Here is a 17,996-nt window from a genome sequence, read left to right on the forward strand (position 1 = left end):
AAATGTGATATTTCAGTTGTTTCTTTTTAATACATTTGCAAATATTCTAAAAACCTGTTTTCACTTCGTTATTATGGGCTATTGTGTGTAGACTGATGATGGAAAAAAAACAATTTAATCAATTTTAGAATTAGGCTGTAACGTAACAAAATGTGGAAAAAGTCAAGGGGTCTGAATACTTTCTGAATACACTGTATAGGCATATATACTATAAAATATATACGCAACATTTAAAGTGTTTCATGAGTTGAAATAAAAGATCCCAGAAATGTTCCACATACACAAAAACCTTATTTCAAATATTGTGCACAAATTTGTTTACATCCCTGTTAGTGAGCATTTTATCCTTTGCCAAGATAATCCATCCACCTGACAGACGTGGCATATCAAGAAGCTGATTAAACAGCTTGATCATTACACAGGTGCACCTTGTGCTGGGGACAATAAAAGGACACTCTAAAATGTGCAGTTTTGTCACACAACACAATGCCACAGCTGTCTAAACTTTTGAGGGAGCATGCAATTGGCATGCTGACTGCACTAATGTCCACCGGACCTGTTGCCAGAGAATTGAATGTTCATTTCTCTACCATAAGTTGCCTCCAACGTTGTTTTAGGGAATTTGGTAGTATGTCCAACCGGCCTCACAACCCCAGACCACGTGTAACCACGCCAGCCCAGGACCTCCACATCCGGCTTCTTCACCTGCAGGATCATCTGAGACCAGCCACCTGGACAGCTGATGAAACTGAGGAGTATATCTCTCTGTAATAAAGCCCTTTTGTGGGGAAAAAATCATTCTGATTGGCCCACCCATTGCTGCGCACTTGTTCTGTCATGTAAAATCCATAGCTTAGGGCCTAAGGAATGTATTTCAATTGACTGATTTCCTTATATGAACTGTAGCTCAGTAAAATCGTTGAAATTGTTGCATGTTGTGTTTATATTTTTGTTCAGTATACATAAAAGGTTATTTTATTTGGTTCTTTAAAGCAAGTCTACCCCAGGAGTGAGAGTGGGCTGAGGTTGAATTTCACCTTAATGCGCCACTGATGGTGACTCACCAAACCCCTTTGTATAGGATCATGCACGTTCTGTTTTTTGGCTCGTGGGGAGGGGTTGGCATGTAGAAATAAGCGTACCGGCCACTCGCTTGTTAGATACAAATGGCTCATATGCCTCATATTTAGTTGCCTAGATTTTCCCATGACTATGAAAGCTTACTTTGAAGTGTTGCATCATTTCCAATCGTTTAAGGAACATAAAATATAGGATGCACACCCCTTTAGATTATTAGATATGGGTGTTATTCTGATGATGTAGGCCTATGTCTCTGATAAAGCTGTGGCTTTCCTTGATCTAACCTTATAAAAATGATTAGACTTAGTTAGCTATTTCATTTGGGATGAAATGTAGACTACATTTCTGTATTGAAATAAATAAATAAAATAAAAAGACCTATGCATAATTGTAGCCTAAACTTGTTATTAATAGAGCTCGCCAACTTGTAGTCCTAAAAACCGCAAATGACTTACCTCTGGTTCGTTCAGCCATTTCTATTGGGAAAATGAACAGGGAAAGATTATTGTTTTGGGATAAAAGCCGAAAAAAAGGTCTGAGGTTAACACAGGCTTAGTAGATATTATATGTTTTGTTCTAAGATATTTTATCAGTCAGTTAGCATGACCTTTATGAATTATGAAGCCTTTTGTGTGCTTTATGTGCTTTTTTTTATTACATACATGCTTCAAAATTCACAAAAAGTTACGTTAGCTAATGAAGATTATCTCATAGAACGAAACGTATAACATCTCCTAAGCCTGTGTTTACCACAGACCTTATTTTCGGCGTTTATCCCAAAACCCTTCATTTTCCCATAGGCTTTGTCCAACAAACCATGGCTGAGTAGTGCCTACAAAAAGACGCCATTACTATTGCAGAGATGATAGCCTCATGAGCCTAACATTTTGGCTCTGTAAGTGACATTTATCTTCAATAGACTAATATTGTAGCTAGCTATGTATGCATTTGGCATTTTAATAGGTACAATTACTCAGGTAATTGTTCGACAGTCCATCATTACTTTAAGACATGAAGGTCAGTCAATACATTTACATTTTAGTCATTTAGCAGACGCTCTTATCCAGAGCGACTTACAGTTAGTGAATACATATTTTTTTTATACTGGCCCCCCGTGGGAATCGAATAATGTTCAACATGACAGTGTCTGAACGTCGGTGTCACATTCCCACAATGCATTGCAATGCCAACGAAGGCAAATCTGACCATTGCCTAGTCGTCAACATGGCCACCAGTGTTTGACACAGCTGACATAGTTCTTCTCAATGGATGTCAATTGAGCAGACACATATTATCCATACATTTTTACGAACTAGCTAAGCAAACGAAACAGCGCGTTCTTTAGCTTCTACAATACCCAGCCTGGTAAGAGACTACGAGCTAGCAGTAGCACACTAGGAGTTAACATCAGATAGCTAGCTAACGTTAGATCTCTTCAGATACACAATATCATACTTAGACTATTGAATGATATTTAGCTTTCTAGTTGCTGTCAGTTCGTATTTTCATTGTTTTCGAATTTTGTTAATTATTTCACTAGGTATGTCTTTCAAAGTCTGTATAAGGCTTCCTACGTTAGCTAGCAACGGTATTGCTTTGATGCCGGCTTGGTTGGTGATAACAGAGGAAGATAGGACGTGATTTCCGTGTAAGATTGCTAATAATTACTCTCTTCAGTGTCAGTCAAAATGGCAAGCCCAAGGACCAGAAGAGTTTTGAAGGAAGTGAGAACCCAGGAGGAAAACAACGTGAGTAGCTAGCTAGCTAACGTTAGCTTGCTGTTTGACCAGTAACGTAGTTAGCTGGCTTAGTCACGACTTGATTGCCCAACGGGCCAAGGCTAAACTAGCAAAGGTTTTAAATGGACACTGAAATTAAGACCTTTAGGCTGAACAATCTCTGTTGAGATATTCAATGTGATAGTGTCCACAGGCGTGTTTTCAATATCGACATCAAATAGTGAGCCAACATTTCCCCCTCTCTCTTTTCTCAGCTTTGCTTTGAATGTGGGGGCTTCAACCCTCAGTGGGTGAGTGTGACCTATGGGATCTGGATTTGTCTGGAGTGTTCTGGCAAACACAGAGGCTTGGGAGTACACCTTAGGCGAGTAACTTCTATGTTCCAAAAGGCCGATTTTTCTGATTGTGTTGGGATTTATGCTTGCCTGCAGAGGCTTGTTTGTGCATGAATGTCACAATCCTCCACTGTTGAATCTCTTATCCTGAATAAGTAATTGTTCAAGCCTTCAGCCATGCCCTTCTAAGATGATGATTACCAGTTATATTCTTTGTTAACCCACCATACCCACCAAGTCATCCACATTTCTTCTTTCCTGTCAAGTTGGTTTGGAAGTATTGATCCCCTAATGTGATCTCTGTACTGTAGTTTTGTGCGCTCTGTTACCATGGACAAGTGGAAGGACATTGAGCTGGAGAAGATGAAGGCGGGAGGGAATGGAAAGTTCCGTATGTTTCTGGAACTCCAAGATGATTACGATGCCACCTGGACCATGCAGGACAAATATAACAGCAGACCTGCTGCACTTTTCAGAGACAAGGTAAGGAATCCTCCCTTTTGAGTCATTATTTTAATGGTCATGCACATAATAACGTTGCTGGGGACACTCCAAATCAAATTTCTGAATTGCCAATGCTAATATCAGACAGTACATCAATAATGGGCTCACTCACTGAAATGCATGCCTCTTTATTCCATTGACAGGTTGCAACCATTGCAGAGGGGAAGGAGTGGTCTATTGAAACTTCCTCTGCCAAGGACTGGACTCCACCTCAGGCTAAGACCGGACTTTCGTCGTCTCATCGGTAAGGGTGAAAAGAGTGTTATTTTATATAGCTAAAGTATTCAATTACTTGAATATTTCCAAAGTACTCATTTCCAATATTATCACATCTCATAATAATCTGTGATTGTTTTTCCATTGTAGCTCAGGGGGCCTGGGCCAGAACTCGGGAAAACCTTCAGACAAGGTGTTTGAGGACTGGTTGAGTGATGATGTGAACTCTTATCAGAGGTGAGACCATTGTATCCATGAATCGCTTGTCTCTGAGGCAGATGTTGATTCCATTGCTTCCCACAGTTGTGTCAAGTTGGCTGGATGCCCTTTGGGTGGTGGACCATTCTTGATACACACAGGAAACTGTTGAACATGAAAAACCCAGCACCGTTGCAGGTCACACAAACTGGTGCTCCTGGCACCTACTACCATACCCCATTCAAAGTCACTTAAATATTTTGTCTTGTCCATTCACACTTTGAATGGCACACATACACAATCTATGTATCAAGGCTTAAAAATCCTTCTTTAATCTCTAAGTATTCAGACCCCTTGACCTATTCCACATTTTGTTACGTTACAGCCTTATTGTAAAAATGATTAAATTATCCCCATAATGATGAAGTGAAAACAGGTTTTTAGAAATTTTAGCAAATTTATAAAAAATAAAAACGGAAACATCTTATTTACATAGGCATTCAGACCCTTTGCTATGAGACGCAAAATTGAGCTCACGTGCATCCTGTTTCCATTGATCATCCTTGAGATTTTTCTACAACTTGATTGGAGTCCACCTGTGGTAAATTCAATTGATTGGACATGATTTGGAAAGGAACACACCTGTCTATATAAGGTCCCACAGTTCACAGTGCATGTCAGAGCAAAAACCAAGCCATGAAGTCGAAGGAATTGTCCATAGAGCTCCGAGACAAGATTGTGTCGAGGCACAGATCTGGGGAAGGGTACCAAAACATTTCTGCAGCATTGATGGTCCCCAAGAACACAGTGGCCTACGTCATTCTAAATGGAAGAAGTTTGGAACCACCAAGACTCTTCCTAGAGCTGGCCGCCCGGCCAAACTGAGCAACCGGGGGAGAAGGGCGTTGGTCAGAGAGGTGACCAAGAACCCGATGGTCACTCTGACAGAGCTCCAGAGTTTCTCTGTGGAGATGGGAGAACCTTCCAGAATGGAAGCCACTCCTCAGTAAAAGGCACATGACAGCCCACTTGGAGTTTGCCAAAAGGCACCTAAAGGACTCTCAGACCATGAGAAACAAGATTCTCTGGTCTGATGAAACCAAGATTGAACTCTTTGGCCTGAATGCCAAGCGTCACGTCTGGAGGAAACCTGGCACCATCCAGGTGAAGCATGGTGGTGGCAGCATCATGCTGTGGGGATGTTTTTCAGCGGCAGAGACTGGCGCTGAAAATCGAGGGAGATCGAGGGAAAGATGAATGGCGCAAAGTACAGAGAGATCCTTGATAAAAACCTTCTCCAGAGTGCTCAGAACCTCAGACTGTGGCGAAGGTTCACCTTCCAACAGGGCAATGACCCTAAGCACACAGCCAAGACAATGCAGGAGTGGCTTCGGGACAAGTGTCTGAATGTCCTGAGTGGCCCAGCCAGAGCATGGACTTGAACCTGAGCGAACATCTCTGGGGAGACCTAAAAATAGCTGTGCAGCGACGCTCCCTATCCAACCTGACGGAGCTTGAGAGGATCTGCAGAGAAGAATGAGGAAGACTAGAGGCTGTAATCGCTGCCAAAGGTGCTTCAACAAAGTACTGAGTAAAGGGTCTGAATACTTATGTAAATGTGATTTTTCAGTTTATTTTTAATACATTTGCAAAACATTTTAAAAACCTGTTTTTGCTTAGTCGTTATGGGGTATTGTATGTAGATTGATGAGGGGAAAAAACAATTTAATCAATTTTAGAATAAGACTGTAACTTAACAAAACATGGAAAAAGTCAAGGGGTCTGAATACTTTCCGACTGCACTGTATTCATATTGTATGCAGAAAGCACAGGGTCTAAATCCAAAAGTAAGATGGCACAGAGCACATTTTACTATTGTTTAAAGATCACTTGAATCTGATTTTGTCTTATATACACTGCTCAAAAAAATTAAGGGAACACTTAAACAACACAATGTAACTCCAAGTCAATCACACTTCTGTGAAATCAAAATGTCCACTTAGGAAGCAACACTGATTGACAATACATTTCACATGCTGTTGTGCAAATGGAATAGACAACAGGTGGAAATTATAGGCAATTAGTAAGACACCCCCAATAAAGAAGTGGTTCTGCAGGTGGTGACCACAGACCACTTCTCAGTTCCTATGCTTCCTGGCTGATGTTTTGGTTACTTTTGAATGCTGGCGGTGCTTTCACTCTAGTGGTAGCATGAAACGGAGTCGACAACCCACACAAGTGGCTCAGGTAGTGCAGCTCATCCAGGATGGCACATCAATGCGAGCTGTGGCAAGAAGGTTTGCTGTGTCTGTCAGCGTAGTGTCCAGAGCATGGAGGCGCTACCAGGAGACAGGCCAGTACATCAGGAGACGTGGAGGAGGCCGTAGGAGGGCAACAACCCAGCAGCAGGACTGCTACCTCCGCCTTTGTGCAAGGAGGAGCAGGAGGAGCACTGCCAGAGCCCTGCAAAATGACCTCCAGCAGGCCACAAATGTGCATGTGTCTAATCAAACGGTCAGAAACAGACTCCATGAGTGTGGTATGAGGGCCCGACGTCCACAGGTGGGGGTTGTGCTTACAGCCCAACACCGTGCAGGACATTTGGCATTTGCTAGAGAACACCAAGATTGGCAAATTCGCCACTGGCGCCCTGTGCTCTTCACAGATGAAAGCAGGTTCACACTGAGCACATGTGACAGAGTCTGGAGACGTCGTGGAGAACGTTCTGCTGCCTGCAACATCCTCCAGCATGACCGGTTTGGCGGTGGGTCAGTCATGGTTTGGGGTGGCATTTCTTTGGGGGGCCGCACAGCCCTCCATGTGCTCGCCAGAGGTAGCCTGACTGCCATTAGGTACAGAGATGAGATCCTCAGACCCCTTGTGAGACCATATGCTGGTGCGGTTGGCCCTGTGTTCCTCCTAATGCAAGACAATGCTAGACCTCATGTGGCTGGAGTGTGTCAGCAGTTCCTGCAAGAGGAAGGCATTGATGCTATGGACTGGCCCGCCCGTTCCCCAGACCTGAATCCAATTGAGCACATCTGGGACATCATGTCTCGCTCCATCCACCAACGCCACGTTGCACCACAGACTGTCCAGGAGTTGGCGGATGCTTTAGTCCAGGTCTGGGAGGAGATCCCTCAGGAGACCATCCGCCACCTCATCAGGAGCATGCCCAGGCGTTGTAGGGAGGTCATACAGGCACGTGGAGGCCACACACACTACTGAGCCTCATTTTGACTTGTTTTAAGAACATTACATCAAAGTTGGATCAGCCTGTAGTGTGGTGTTCCACTTTAATTTTGAGGGTGACTCCAAATCCAGACCTCCATGGGTTGATACATTTGATTTCCATTGATAATTTGTGTGATTTTGTTGTCAGCACATTCAACTATGTAAAGAAAAAAAGTATTTAATAAGATTATTTCATTCATTCAGATCTAGGATGTGTTGTTTATTTTTTTGAGCAATGTATATTCACCCCCCTTGGCATTTTTCCTATTTTGTTGCCTTACAACCTGAAATTAAAATTGTATCATTTGATTTTGGCAGCGATTACAGCCTCTAGGCTTTATTGACTTAGGTGGGGGTGAATAGTTATGCACGCTCAAGTTCTGTTTTGTTGTCTTTGTTGTTTGTTTCACAAAACATTTTTTTTTTGCATCTTCAAAGTTGTAGGCATGTTGTGTAAATCAAATGATACAAACCCCAAAAAAATCAATTTTAATTCCAGGTTGTAATGCAACAAAATAGGAAAATCGCCAAGGGGGATGAATACTTTTGCAAGGCACTGTATTCCTAACCGTAATTATAACTAACAACTTTCAATACTTTTTCTGTAAATGCTCAACCAAAATATAGCACAGGGTCTTAATTCAAAAGTAAGATACCACAAAGTACACATTTTTACTTTTGCTTAAAGATCAATTTCATCCATATTTTTCATTTTTTCTTTCCTGCTGGGACCACCCATACGCGTATGAATGTTTGTAAGTCACGTTACATAAAAGCATCTGCTAAATGGCATATTATATATTATGTTTTTCTCACCTTATGAAGACTTATAATTTATGCAAACATCCCATTTCCCCTGTAGTGGTGGCGGTTATAGTGGGAATCAGGAGAACCGCTATGTTGGCTTTGGGAATACACCGACCCCAGAGAAGAAGGAGGATGATGTCCTGAACAACGCTCTATCTTCCATCTACTCGGTACGGCAGTAATATGGCACAGCATCTGGGAATCTGCATAGCCCTGAAGTAAAGGGGGTTCCCAAATGGCTCCCTATATTTGGGACACAGACATGGAGTTTAAGGTATCTGTCATGGTGACTCGTGTGTGTCCATTTGGGACGCAGACATGGAGTTTAAGATATCGGCCATGGTGACTCGTGTGACATGTTTTGTTTTGTTTGATAGGGCTGGAGCAATTTCACAATCGGAGCAATTAAAATTGCAGCAGTCGCCAAAGATAATGTAAGTATTTCCAAGGAAAGCTGTTATCCTGTCACAGAACTTAATTTCACTGTTTATTAATAGCTTTTTCCCCACCTTTTCACTGAAACAGACTGCAAAACTTGCAACCTCAGCAACTCTAAAGGTATGACTTTCTTTTATTAAACAGTTATTAAATAGTACCTGATTGCTTAGCACCACTTTTTGAAAACTTTTTTTACTAGCATAATTTTGCAACTTACTGTACATGTGTATGAAAATGTATGCACTCACTAACTGTAAGTCGCTCTGGATAAGAGCGTCTGCTAAATGACTTAAATGTAAATGTGCTTTAAAAACGTGTATTTAGATTAGACTATTTACATGGATGTGTAGATTTAACCTTACAAGTCTGAGATGCCATTTAATAAAGTTGATCAAGACGTGATTATGTAAATCCCCTTTTGATGAATAAGGAAACCATTATTATGCTCATGCTCGCATGACTCAAGTAATATATAGGTTTCAAAGTTTATTCGCCACGTGCACAGGATAAAACAGTACAGTGAAGTTCTTACCTTCAGAGCTCTTTTCAACAATGCAGTAATGATGCTAAGAATAATAATAATAATAAGAACTACGATGAGAGTTAAAGAAACACGAGAATGCAAGTGTATATGCAGGTAAGTGCCAGTACCTTATTCAATGTACAGGGGTACTGGAGTAGTTGAGGTGGGTTTATACATACAAAGTCACTGGTAGTATGAAATACATGTAAACAGGGCTGAAAGGTGACTGGTAGCAGAAAGGTATACATTGAATTTACAAAACATTAGGAACACCTTCCTAATATTGAGTTGCACGTCGAAAGCGTTCCACAGGTATGTTGGCCCATGCTGACTCCAATGCTTCCCACGGTTGTGTCAAGTTGACTGGATGTCCTTTTGGTGGTGGACCATTCTTGATACACAGGAAACGGTTGAGCGTGAAAAACCCAGCAGCGTTGCAGTTCTTGACACAAACCGGTGCGCCCTAGCACCAACTACCATACCCCGTTCAAAGGCACTTAAATATTTTGTCTTGCCCTCTGAATGGCACACATACACAATCCATGTCTCAAGGCTTAAAAATCCTTCTTTAATCTGTCTCCTCCCCTTCATCTAGCTACATTGATTGAAGTGGATTTAACAAGTGACATCAAATAAGGGATCACAGCTTTTACCTGGTCAGTCTGTCATTAAAAGAGCTGGTGTTCTTAATGTTTTGTATACTCTGTATAAATACTTATGGTAATATACTAATGGTAATATATACTGTACATGTAAACAAGAGTAATAGAGACCAGTAGCAGGGTAAATACTAATGGTAATGGAAATCAATAATTAATGGACGGCAGCGTAAAGGAGTAATACATCTAATCAATAATCATTTTAGTAGTAACAGTTGTCTGAGTGGGTGGAGACCCGTGGATGGGCATGTAGTCAGTGTGGATAGTCATGATGAGCTGCTAAAGATAAATAGTTCTAGCCCCTTCTCTCAGGAAATACCAAGCTAGGGTAATTGATTTGAGTGATAAGACATTTTCATTTATCATAATTCAACCATAGCAATGTATTGGTTAAGAGGCTCAACCTCCTAATTCCATGTTATGTACCCACAGAACAATTATTATTCTAGAACTTAATTCTAATTCTATGGATGCGCCACTGTATATGATTCCCTCTGCAGCAGAAACAGCAGTGCAAATGTTTAGCCTTTAGATCTCATGGAACATAGATTTTTTTTCTCACAGGTTTCCCTTTTATTTTTGCTCATAAATGAACTGGACATACAGTACCAGTCAAGTTTGGACACACCTACTCATTCAAGGGCTTTTCTTAATTTTTTACATTTTTTTTACATTGAAGAATAATTGTGAAGACATCAAAACTATGAAATAACACATGGAATCATGTAGTAACCAAAAAAGTGTTAAACAAATCAAATTATATATTTTATATTTGAGATTATTCAAATAGCCACCCTTTGCCTTGATGACAGCTTTGTACACGCTTGGCATTCTCTCAACCAGCTTCACCTGGAATGCTTTTCCAACAGTCTTGAAGGAGTTCCCACATGCTGAGCACTTGTTGGCTGCTTTTCCTTCACTCTGCCGTCCGACTCATCCCAAACCATCTCAATTGGGTTGAGGTCAGGTGATTGTGGAGGCCAGGTCATCTGATGCAGCACTCATCACCCTCCTACTTGGTAAAATAGCCCTTACACAGCCTGGAGGTGTGTTGGGTCATTGTCCTGTTGAAAAACAAATGATAGTCCTACTAAGCCCAAACCAGATGGGATGGCGTATCGCTGCAGAATGCTGTGGTAGCCATGCTTGTTAAGTGTGCCTTGAATTCTAAATATGTCACCAGCAAAGCACTACACATGCAGAGATCAACCGTTCACCCAAACCGCGTCTCACAAAGGCACGGCGGTTTGAACCAAAAATCTCAAATTTGGACTCCAGACCAAAGGACACATTTCCACCGGTCTAATGTTCATTGCTCGTGTTCCTTGGCCCAAGCAGGTCTCTTCTTCTTATTGGTGTCCTTTTAGTAGTGTTTTCTTTTCAGCAATTCGACCATGAAGGCCTGATTCACACAGTCCCCTCTGAACAGCTTATGTTGAGATGTGTCTGTTACTTGAACTCTGTGAAGCATTTATTTGGGCTGCAATTTCTGAGGCTGGTAACTACTGAACTTATCCTCTGCAGCAGAGGTAACTCTGGGTCTTCCATTCCTGTGGCGGTCCTCATGAGAGCCAGTTTCATCATAGTGCTTGATGGTTTTTGCGACTGCACTTGAAGAAACCTTCAATGTTCTTGAAATGTTCTGTATTGTGGCGCAGTGGTCTAAGGCACTGCATTGCAGTGCTAACTGTGCCACTAGAGATCCTGGTTCGAATCCAGGCTCTGTCACCGCCGGCCGCGACCGGGAGACTCATGGGCGGCGCACAATTGGCCCAGCGTCGTCCAGGGTAGGGGAGGGAATGGCCGGCAGGGATGTAGCTCAGTTGATAAGAGCATGGCGTTTGCAACGCCAGGGTTGTGGGTTCGATTCCCACGGGGGGCCAGTATAAAAAAAATATGTATTCACTAACTGTAAGTCGCTCTGGATAAGAGCGTCTGCTAAATGACTAAAATGTAAATGTATTGACTGACCTTCATGTCTTAAAGTAATGATGGACTGTCGTTTCTCTTTGCTTATTTGAGCTGTTCTTGCCATAATATGGACTTGGTCTTTTACCAAATAGGGCTATCTTCTGTATACCCCCCCTACCTTGTCACAACACAACTGATTGGCTGAAACGCATTAAGAAGGAAAGACATTCCACAAATTAACTTTTAAGAAGGCACACCTGTTAATTGAAATACATTCCAGGTGACTACCTCATGAAGCTGGTTGAGAGAATGCCAAGAGTGTGCAAAGCTGTTAAGGCAAAGGGTGGCTATTTAAAGAATCTCAAATATAAAATAGATACTTTTAGTTGTTTAACACTTATTTGGTTACTACAAATTCCATATGTGTTATTTCATAGTTTTGATGTCTTCACTATTATTCTACAATGTAAAAATAAAGAAAAACCCTTGAATGAGCAGGTGTGTCCAAACTTTTGACTGGTAGTGTAAATAATTGACCTTATTCTGTGAACATTACTGTAGTTTGAACTTTTTTCGCTTTTTTAACTTCCTCGCTTTCTCTGGACGTAGTTAAGGGGCTATAAGCCGCCCCCTGAGCCGGTAAAATCAATAACAAATGCATGCTCTTTGTCCATATAATACCTGCATATCTCATTTACAAATTGTTTTTATGAATGTATTCATTCCCACCCAAAGCTTGTTGGCTGGTCATCGGTGTCCTGTGTGAAAATGACCAAACCCATTCCTGTGAAATGGTGGATACGTACAGTTATCCAAACCAGTAGTGTTACTTTGAGCTTTTGCTTGGCTGCAGACAGAAAAACCTATTGTCCTGTCTTGGTTTTTTTTTATGTTGATGGATAATCTTGGTCACTTTCACTTTAGTGGCTCATTAAGACCAAATGGTTGAAAACTAATTTAAGGAGTATGAACATTCCTGTCATTTACAAAGAAAGAAATCTTGGCATAATAATGAACACGATGACCACTTCTTTTCTACTCACCAACCATAGGGTTAGCCATCCATGCATGACCTTTCCATTGCTCAGTTCACTTTGAGGGTCGGTCAGCCGTCCGTCTGCTGTGCTGACTGTGCTCGTTTAATGTCCTAGTGAATGGAATGACAGTTCCCTCGCCTGCCTCAGCTGCCTGCTACTCAGAAACTCTGTCAGTGTCTTGCATTGTCGAACTGTTCTGTTTGTTTAATTCACACATCTTCTCCCTGTCACTCCCAACTAGGCCACAGAGTTAGGACAGACATTAAATGAGAATGTTATCAAACCTACCCACGAAAAGGTAACATTGTTTGAAGTTAAAGTTAATAGGCTAATATGCTTCATAGAAGCAGCTTAAAATTAGATGTGCATTGTGTCCTTTGGAATGTGTCTGCTCTAGTGACTGACTATAGTGTGCACTGTGCATGTGTAATAGCTAATTGCTTGATGTAGATAAATTCCACATAGCTTCTTAAAATGGGTGTTTTCAAATCTATCTTGGCTGAGACTAACAGAAATCACCTACTGTCTCCTTATAAGTAGGCTAATCACCACATTTATTAATGTAACCGTTCACGATCAGAAATACTGCCTGAGATAGCCTAGGTGGTGATGTCTTGATTTACACACCCACCTCTTGATGCTGTAAGTTGTCTCAATTTCCATTAACGGTGATTTGGCTTGTCCAGGTAAAAGATGGCAAGTTGCTAGATGACATGTCTGTCGGCATTGCTGGGCTGGCATCCAAGGTAGGAGAAGGCAGACCTCTGCCACACTGCAAACCTACAACCAGTCTCCTAAGTAAGGGTCGTGGGAAGCTATGCATTCATTAGGAATTAGCAAGGCAAAATACGCAGGTGCTGTCATCACATTACTTACCTTGAAAAGGAGACTGGTTTCGGTGTGTTGATGTACATTTTGAAGATATTCATGCAATTTTGTCTCCCATTTCTCTTGCTGCCATTGTTATTCTGGTGGTGAGTACTGTGTAGATTGAACTGTACTTATATTAACCTTTGCTTGAGTCAGTAATGAACTGTTGTGATGAATAGAGGTAAATGATTAGGTTAAAAGGTCATATTTTGACTGGAATCTGATAGACATGATTGTAAACTTGTTTTGGTGAGTGTTGCAGACTTATCAACATTTCATGTCTATCCATGTTTTCTCGATTTTGTTTGACATGTGTGCCCTCTTCTCAGGTTCAGGATGCTGGTGCAAAAGGCTGGAAAGATATGACTGACTTCTTTGCTGGAAAGCCAGAGGACGGGTAAATCCAAATTATTAAATTCATCTGGAATTTGGCATAGTGTCAGTTGAGGGTCTTTATTTCTGAGATGACCGTCTCCCCTCTTTGTGATGAACCCTCTCCCACAGGTCCGAAGGAGAGAGCTACCAGAACATGGACGCCACTGAGGGTTACCAGGTCAACTCCTCAGGCCCAGAACTAGGCCAGGCCCCTGCGCAGGACTTCTGGAAGACCTTTGGCAGCACCAGCTCCTCCAAGCCCAAGAAGTCCCCCAGCAGCGACAGTTGGACCAACGTCGACAACTCTGCCACCGAGAAGAAGAGCTCCGACAACTGGGGCTCGGAGGCGGCATCCAACAACAAACACAGCACTGGAGACCGCTGGGAGGCCTGGGACAACAACTGGGACAATGCTGCTGTCGGAGAGGCCAAGGGCAAGAAAAGCCCCGCCCCCGCCAAACCTGCTGAGGAAACCTGGGACAATGCAGACTGGTAGAGGCCTCACTCACAATCCTCCCCAGCTCTATTTCTCCCTTTTCCTCTATTCCCTTCACCACTTTCTCTCTTTCCTTCCTTCTCACAGGCACTTTTACAGTTGCACAGTTCTGTCTCTAACCTGGGTTGAGTTCAATGCCAGTTCAGTATGTATTTATCGCTCAATAAGAATTAATTGAAATGGAATTGAGCTCAACGCATACTGAGTATTCCTGAATATTTACAAACTTTAAAGGTTGCAGTCTATTTAATTTAGCTGGATGTGTGTAAATAATATTTTATTTTAATTAATTACAGGAGTTAAAAAATCTAAATGTGTGCAGAGTCATAATCATGTCATATTTAAAGTTGTCTCCATATTAGAAGGCAGGTTGCCATCTTGGTTTTATGAGTCTATTGTCAGACATTAAATACATCATCCTCAACTAAAGATGGCAGCAGTCACCTACTCAACCAGAGTTTCTAGAGCGAGAGGAGCCCTGTCTGTCTATGGTTATCCCATGAGAAACAGGGATTTCAACTTTCTGAGTTTCCACATTCACTTTATGCATAATGAAATTGACAAGGAACTGGAATCAAGTTTAGTGTGCTACCATGTAAAGCCAGCATCCCTTGCACCCCAACAGTGCTGTCTGTGTTGACTAAAACTTACGGTCAAAATGTTATTTTGTGTGTCAATTTACGACTGCAGCTAACCTTGGTATGATGATGCTTAACATTGTGCAATGGCGTTACATGTATAAATGTAGTTGCTGGATTCATGTGATGCAAGTACAGTATTTGAACTATCTTTTTATTTCCATTCTCAGCCCTCTTCATTGAAACCTGAAGAGAAAGCTCTTATGAGTCGGTGCAACTTGGTTATTTTGATGAGGAACAGGTGATAAGTACATTTAGGTTTTAATACAACCTAGTCTAAAAAGCGGTTGATAGTATAAAAAGTACTATTCCACCACCCAATCAGTGGTTGTCGATCACATGGCATTAATCTCATCAGCTAACTGTAATATACGTTATCATGTGTTAATGTATTGTGTGTGTGTTGGGAACTGGACACATTTGTTTTTGGAATAGGGTCTATAACTCTGACTTATGGTTCATTGCAAGTAGGCTATGTAATACTGCCAAACCTGTGGGACCACCACAGCAGACTTCTGTGACCTCAGTAAACTTCAGTTGACCCTCAGGGGGCTCTAGTATAGTCTAGTTGCGTCTATTGTCCTCTTAACACACACCAAAAAAAAAAAACTTTCTCAGTAAGCTGAGCTTTTCAGTCTGTGTTAAGTGTTGCTTCCAAGTTTTCATGAGTTGATAAGTGCGGCTACTTGACCAGAGATACTGTTTATCATAATATTGAATCATACGATGGGCAAAGAACACATCTCAGGCCAGTCATGTAAGAAGCTTTGATACGAAGAAAGTTTGATACGATCAGTCACTTCTCAAGGAGTGCGGTTGAATACTGCCAATTTGAAAGAAAGCTTTTCGCTGGACTTTTAAGATGAGCCAGATGTTTTACATTGAAGTGCAAACTTCAGCCATGTAGGCCAGGCCTAATCCCTTGCCCCTGTTGTTCGATTCAAAGTTTTTGTGTTCCTATGCAGGGGGTTAAATTGGCATTTCTGTGTCCTCTGAATTGCTGGCTTTTCCATAGTCATTTTTCACAGATTAGCCTAGTTCCTACTGTTTACTGTCTCCCCTAGTAATGTCTCCCATTGGAACTCTCAATTTCACCTCTGTATGTATGTGAGAGAGTGCTCATTTTTTTCACTCTTGAGAAAGAGGGCAAGGCTACTATTTTGTAATTGCACCAGATTGTTGGCATTTCCTTCCCCTGGCTGTTTTTCTGGTGGAACCACAGCAATACGGGCTGATATGGCATGGCTTGCATTGTCTTGTGTGAATGAAAAGTGCTTCTGCTAAATGAGCAACAAAGATGTTCTGTTGAGTTGTTTTCTACACAAAAAAAATGATAATCACCTGAGATGTAAACCAGGATAACTGTAATGACTAATTGCAACGCTTATGTAGTAGTGCATCTTCTGCGGTATTGCTTTATCTCCCCTGGCCTCTATTTTAATGTTGTGTTACAAGCCTTAAAGAGCTGTCCTCATAGTCTATCTATTGATAACTTGTTGTCAGTTTGGTTTTAAGAGCGTGTGTTTGGGTGTGTGAGTGTGTTCTCCCTTATTAGATGGACAGCATGTATGATAAAATGATAAAATATGAACGTAAAACGAGGTGCTGCTGTTTACAGTTTGCCTCCATATTTCTGATGCTTTATAATGACTTTTCTTGTACTATATTTTATGACTAATCACACAGCCTGGTGGTACCAGCCTGATGGTGAACGTAGCGATCGGGCTATTTCCACCAAGCTAAATCACACATTCTTACGGTCCCAATATTTTTATTTTATTTTTTATTATTCATCAATGAATTCCTGTGCTTTAATCTAAAGGATGTTAAATGTTTATAGATCTACAAGTCTCACGGTAGATCATTGGGTAAAATGTGTTATGTAACACTTTCAAATTAGTTAAAGAACATTTTCTCTTATTTTTTTACCATTGATAGTAATTAAGACTTTTCAGCAGTGCAGTTTAGTAAAATATAGGCATAATGCAGAAAAATACAGTAAACCATGTGCTCTTTAATGTCCATGTTTTGACTGCCACATTGGAGATTGTGGATGGCAATCTTTGTAGATATCATTGTTCAGTCAACAAATACTATTTTTCGATATTGTACATGATTTCCTAATGCAACAATGGTTTAGAGATTTACATTTTTTATTTTGAAAAACATTGTATTTCTAAGTGCAGTGGGTGTTGGTGAGTTGTGTTTTCCTGAGTTCCACTAATTTATCTAGACAAGCATTCCATATTGGTGATTGATTGAAGGGAATTTCTTCCAATGCTCTTGAATCTCATGTGAACCATAAAATTACATTAGGCTTGTCCCTTATAGTACTGTAATAAGTATGTGTAACATTTCTGGTTGTGGGTGTATTTACAGTGCCTTCAGAATGTATTCATACCCCTTGACTTATTCCATATTTTGTTTTACAGCCAGTGGTGATTTTAGCATGTAGATTTTGGTGGGACAAAAAAACATACGTGGGATGTATGCCAGCAAAGCCACTACACAACACATTAATTGCACTATAACGGTGACAAACTGTGCCCACAAACTGTTAGGGCCTACATAAAGCTGTCCTGACAGCAGAGTCCCAAAACCTTACCACTGCTACACCTGGCTATCAGCGGAGCCTTGTCTGGCAGCGAAACAGTTCATTCAGCCTCATTTACTGCCTTAAAAAAAACATAGATGATATGACTGACTTGCTTAAACAAATGTGGTTTCTACTGACAATTGAGATGTACAAACTATGGCATAAGGGGAAGACAAGCGATGAGGCAATCCGTAATTTCGATTAATACATTAATGAGCGAGCCAGGACGGACGTAGTCAATATAACTATTTGTTCAGCACGTTTGAAATGTACAGCGACAGAATTCAGAACATGGTCCGTTCTTATAGTTTTCTCCCTGTACACCAAGTCAGAACCGTAG

General features: G+C 41.2%; 1 protein-coding gene across 7 annotated transcripts; it reads left to right on the forward strand.

The window, feature by feature from the left end:
* The first annotated feature begins 2,274 nt into the window (after window positions 1-2,274).
* Window positions 2,275-17,383, forward strand: LOC121575116 (ADP-ribosylation factor GTPase-activating protein 1). Of its 7 annotated transcripts, XM_041887978.2 has the most exons (14): window positions 2,275-2,445; window positions 2,758-2,828; window positions 3,074-3,183; window positions 3,466-3,637; window positions 3,802-3,902; window positions 4,025-4,111; window positions 8,169-8,283; window positions 8,491-8,547; window positions 8,639-8,671; window positions 12,254-12,283; window positions 12,923-12,979; window positions 13,368-13,427; window positions 13,881-13,948; window positions 14,056-17,383. In XM_041887978.2, the coding sequence occupies exons 2-14, from the start codon at window positions 2,769-2,771 to the stop codon at window positions 14,420-14,422; spliced, it is 1,317 nt and encodes a 438-aa protein (XP_041743912.1). In that variant the 5' UTR covers window positions 2,275-2,445; window positions 2,758-2,768; the 3' UTR covers window positions 14,423-17,383. The 7 variants fall into 7 exon arrangements, with proteins under 7 accessions (XP_041743912.1, XP_041743914.1, XP_041743913.1 ...); XM_041887980.2 differs by lacking the exon at window positions 13,368-13,427 and having other exon boundaries at window positions 13,887-13,948; XM_041887979.2 differs by lacking the exon at window positions 12,254-12,283.
* The last annotated feature ends 613 nt before the right edge of the window (window positions 17,384-17,996 follow it).

The sequence above is a fragment of the Coregonus clupeaformis genome, chromosome 10 (genome assembly GCF_020615455.1).
Source record: "Coregonus clupeaformis isolate EN_2021a chromosome 10, ASM2061545v1, whole genome shotgun sequence".
Lineage (NCBI taxonomy): Eukaryota > Metazoa > Chordata > Actinopteri > Salmoniformes > Salmonidae > Coregonus > Coregonus clupeaformis.

Excerpts from the sequence above, each read along its gene's own strand:
- LOC121575116 (XM_041887978.2), top strand. The coding sequence starts at position 2,769 with ATGGCAAGCCCAAGGACCAGAAGAGTTTTGAAGGAAGTGAGAACCCAG. Across the intron at positions 3,184-3,465 it reads GGCTTGGGAGTACACCTTAG|TTTTGTGCGCTCTGTTACCA; the intron begins GCGAGTAACTTC and ends TCTGTACTGTAG. Across the intron at positions 3,903-4,024 it reads GGACTTTCGTCGTCTCATCG|CTCAGGGGGCCTGGGCCAGA; the intron begins GTAAGGGTGAAA and ends TTTCCATTGTAG.